The 3,179-nt window shown below is 44.4% G+C and overlaps 1 protein-coding gene across 2 annotated transcripts in view; it reads left to right on the forward strand.

Annotated features, from left to right (window-relative positions):
* The window catches only part of SNX25 (sorting nexin 25), a 112,749-nt gene that overhangs the window by 106,780 nt on the left and 2,790 nt on the right, over positions 1–3,179 (forward strand). For both annotated transcript variants that reach the window (XM_080661551.1, XM_080661550.1), the window contains one exon: positions 464–530. In XM_080661551.1, coding sequence (XP_080517677.1) covers positions 464–530 — 67 coding nt within the window. The remainder of the gene's footprint in view (positions 1–463; positions 531–3,179) is intronic.

Consider the following 3,179-nt stretch of genomic DNA (forward strand, 5'->3'; position numbering starts at 1 on the left):
GCTCAAATGGGAGCAGTTAGACCCATCTGTTCATTAATATTTCACAATATTTGTGGACATTTGACTACACATGTTTCTCATTCAGAGAAGTGTTAGAAAATTGGGCAACAAGCCAGACAGAAATCTGTCTGCTGGTGGAAAACAGACCGTTGTCAGGAGCCCCGGGACATAAGAAGTAAAGTGTTATTTCCACTTGTCAGCTCAGCTGTTGTTTGGGCCTTGAAAAGCTGTAAAAACTCCTAGGTTTCATCTTATTGGTTGCTAAGCAGAAAATGCAAGCTTAGTAAGAATTTTCCTGGGCAGAAGTTTGCTAACCTAGACCCGCATCCTGTAGATATCATGGCCCTGGCTTGGTGTCAAGCCCGCAATTGAGTTCAGTGATAAGTGTGTGCTTTGTGCAGCTATGAAAATGTCATCATTGTGCTCTCCTGTGATAATACTTTTCCTCTGACTTACATTTTAGTGTTTAAATGGGTGAGAAGAACATTAATTGCTCTCGTTCAGGTCACTTTTGGAAGAACCATCAACAAGTGAGTTGCACGAAATTAATATTTGAATTCATGCCTACTCTTTACCTTAATAGTCAAATTAGCTGTGGTATAGCAGCCAGTCATCTTTCTCACTGAAGGTATCTTATTTTCTCTTCTTGTTTCTGATACGATTCTGAGATTGGCTAGGAAGGCAGGTTGCTGAAGACGCTCTCCCACAGAGCGCACGGTGAGCTCGAGGACGAGTGCTGGGGCTAGCGCCACATTCCGGCCCACGAGGTCAGGAGAGTCTGTGACGTTCTCTTCTGATCGTGAGGACAGGCTGAGTGTCTTGGGCACAGTGTTTTTGTGTCACCTGATGGGAGGAAGGTTAAGGCTTAGACTCTAAACCAGCCGTGGGCAAACTACGGCCTGCGGGCCGGATCCGGCCCGTTCAGCTGTTCTATCCGGCCCGCGGAGCTGAAAGAGCGGAGGGTTCTCTTGCTCTCCCCTCCGCTCCTTTACTTTGAATTTATATTAGTTCACACAAACACTCCATCCATGCTTTTGTTCCGGCCCTCCGGTCCAGTTTAAGAACCCATTGTGGCCCTCAAGTCAAAAAGTTTGCCCACCCCTGCTCTAAACCAAAATGAAAGTAGGCTGAGCCTCACACATGGCCGCTATGTACTTGGAGGGAAATGCAAACCACTCATTTTTTTAGAGTCAGGTAACATCAAAAGGGTAATTCCTCTTGTTAATATCTGAGCATCCATCAGGGGTGTATGTGTGTGCATCATATAACACTGTTATAAGCCATGTGAATATCTTAATATTCCATTATCTATACTGGTACACATAGAAGTTTAACTCCATATCTAGTATTCTTCAGGAGACAAACATTATGGCTTTTTGCACAATAAAAATGTGAGTCGACTGCTAAAAATAAGGGGAGAAATCACATTTTTGTATAGCAACTATTTTAAGATGAAAATCAGATTTTTCAAATTGAAAGACTAGTTTTGTCGTCAAACATGTACAAGGTTAAGGTGATAGTTTTATCATATAAATCATACACATTTTTATGGGAAACATAAAAAACGTGTTTTCTTATTCATTTGCAAATATATTCTCCTTGGTCATAAACAAAAGTTTACTTCTATTTATTTCTAAGATTTTTAAAAAACTGGTGTTGGTGATTTCTTTAGTTCATATCACAGGCTTTTGTTTTAATCAGAAAAAATGGCCTGTTTAAGTTTTGGTCTGAGTCAAAATTTAGTTTTAGTATTGATTGGCGTTGGATAAAGAAATTTCCAAAATGGCCCTGTTGTCCTCAGTACTCAGACGTGCCAGTATATTTTTATTTTCAGTTTCAGCAAGTCATTCATGCCTTTCTTGCTCCTCTGTGGACAGTGGCTCTGAAATGTCGGGGCTGGAGGATGTCAGGCTCTTCCTCTCAATGGCTGTTTATCCGGTGGAGGATCATGGAGCCCTGCCCGCTTGCCTTGGCTTTTTTGCCTTTGGCTGATGACGACTCATAGGAATCAGCAGCAGCACTTGCCATGTACAACTCGCATTCCACAGACCAGGATTGCTTCAAAAGCTTCCTGGTTTTGGCTGATAGAAAGTCAGACCTAACTGGTAGAAAAGACGTAGGCGATGGCCTTTGGTGACAGTCACTTACCCAGTTTTAAGTTGCAAATTGAAATGTTTATTCATTTCTCCATGTAGCACCGGTGGGTAACCCAGGGGAGGTGACAGGAAACAAGGCGTCCGCCCTGTTATGTAGGCTCTCCGGAGGCCGGCAGGCCGGCAGGCTCTCCTAACCACGAGTCAATGCAGTTACTTCGTTTGGTCTGGACATGCAGTGCATTTCGTTCTAAGCAGTAGGAGAGGTGCAGTCACAAACAAAGGACAGTGTGACTCCCAGTGAGGGGACACTTCAGTAGTGACCGGTTACTGTGTGCACTCTAAAAACCTTACATTGTCCCTTTAACAATCTGGTTGGTAAGTCCAATTTTTAAATTTATTACTCATGAATTGAGTTGGAAATTTCAGGTCTTTCTGGCACTAAATTCTGAAATGATTCTTTCCCCCTTTTCCACAAAGACTTCCTGCACCTAGTGAACAACCGCTCTCGGGCCCTCTGACTGCGGCTGCTTGTCTCCTGAGAGCAGCCCTGTGATGGGTCAGACTCTGACTAATACCTGATGAAACCAGGGTTGTGTAGGAGACCTGGTTGCGGATAAAAGCCATTAATTCATTACCGCGCCCCATTTTCATTCCCAGGGAAACTGGAAATGGCTGGAGAGAGTGTATCTCTCGGGCCCTCCACCTGTGGTGAGAGAGGTGCCCGTGTTTCCTCCTGCCTCGTGAGCACGTGCCGTGAGTCCCTGGGTCAGGACTCTGCCCGGCGTGACCTGCCACAGCAACGCCAAGACACGGGAAATGTGGTTCTCCCCCAGCACCTCAGGACTCAGGGATGTTGCAGACACTTTTAACGCCTTTCCGTGGCTTGTTTCCAGTTGACAGCCCTTCATGGAGAAATTAGTATATTAAGTTCTGAGCACAGTTAGAATAGTTGCAAGCTTCAGACAAATCAGTCTCCTCTCAGTGAAAGATACCACAGAAGTCAGCACCACAGAAAAGGCAAGCTCCAGGAATAAATGGTCATTCAGGATTACCAAAATAAACTAACTCTCAGAGCCAGAGTTT

The sequence above is a fragment of the Plecotus auritus genome, assembly GCF_963455305.1.
Source record: "Plecotus auritus genome assembly, chromosome: 3".
Classification (NCBI taxonomy): domain Eukaryota; kingdom Metazoa; phylum Chordata; class Mammalia; order Chiroptera; family Vespertilionidae; genus Plecotus; species Plecotus auritus.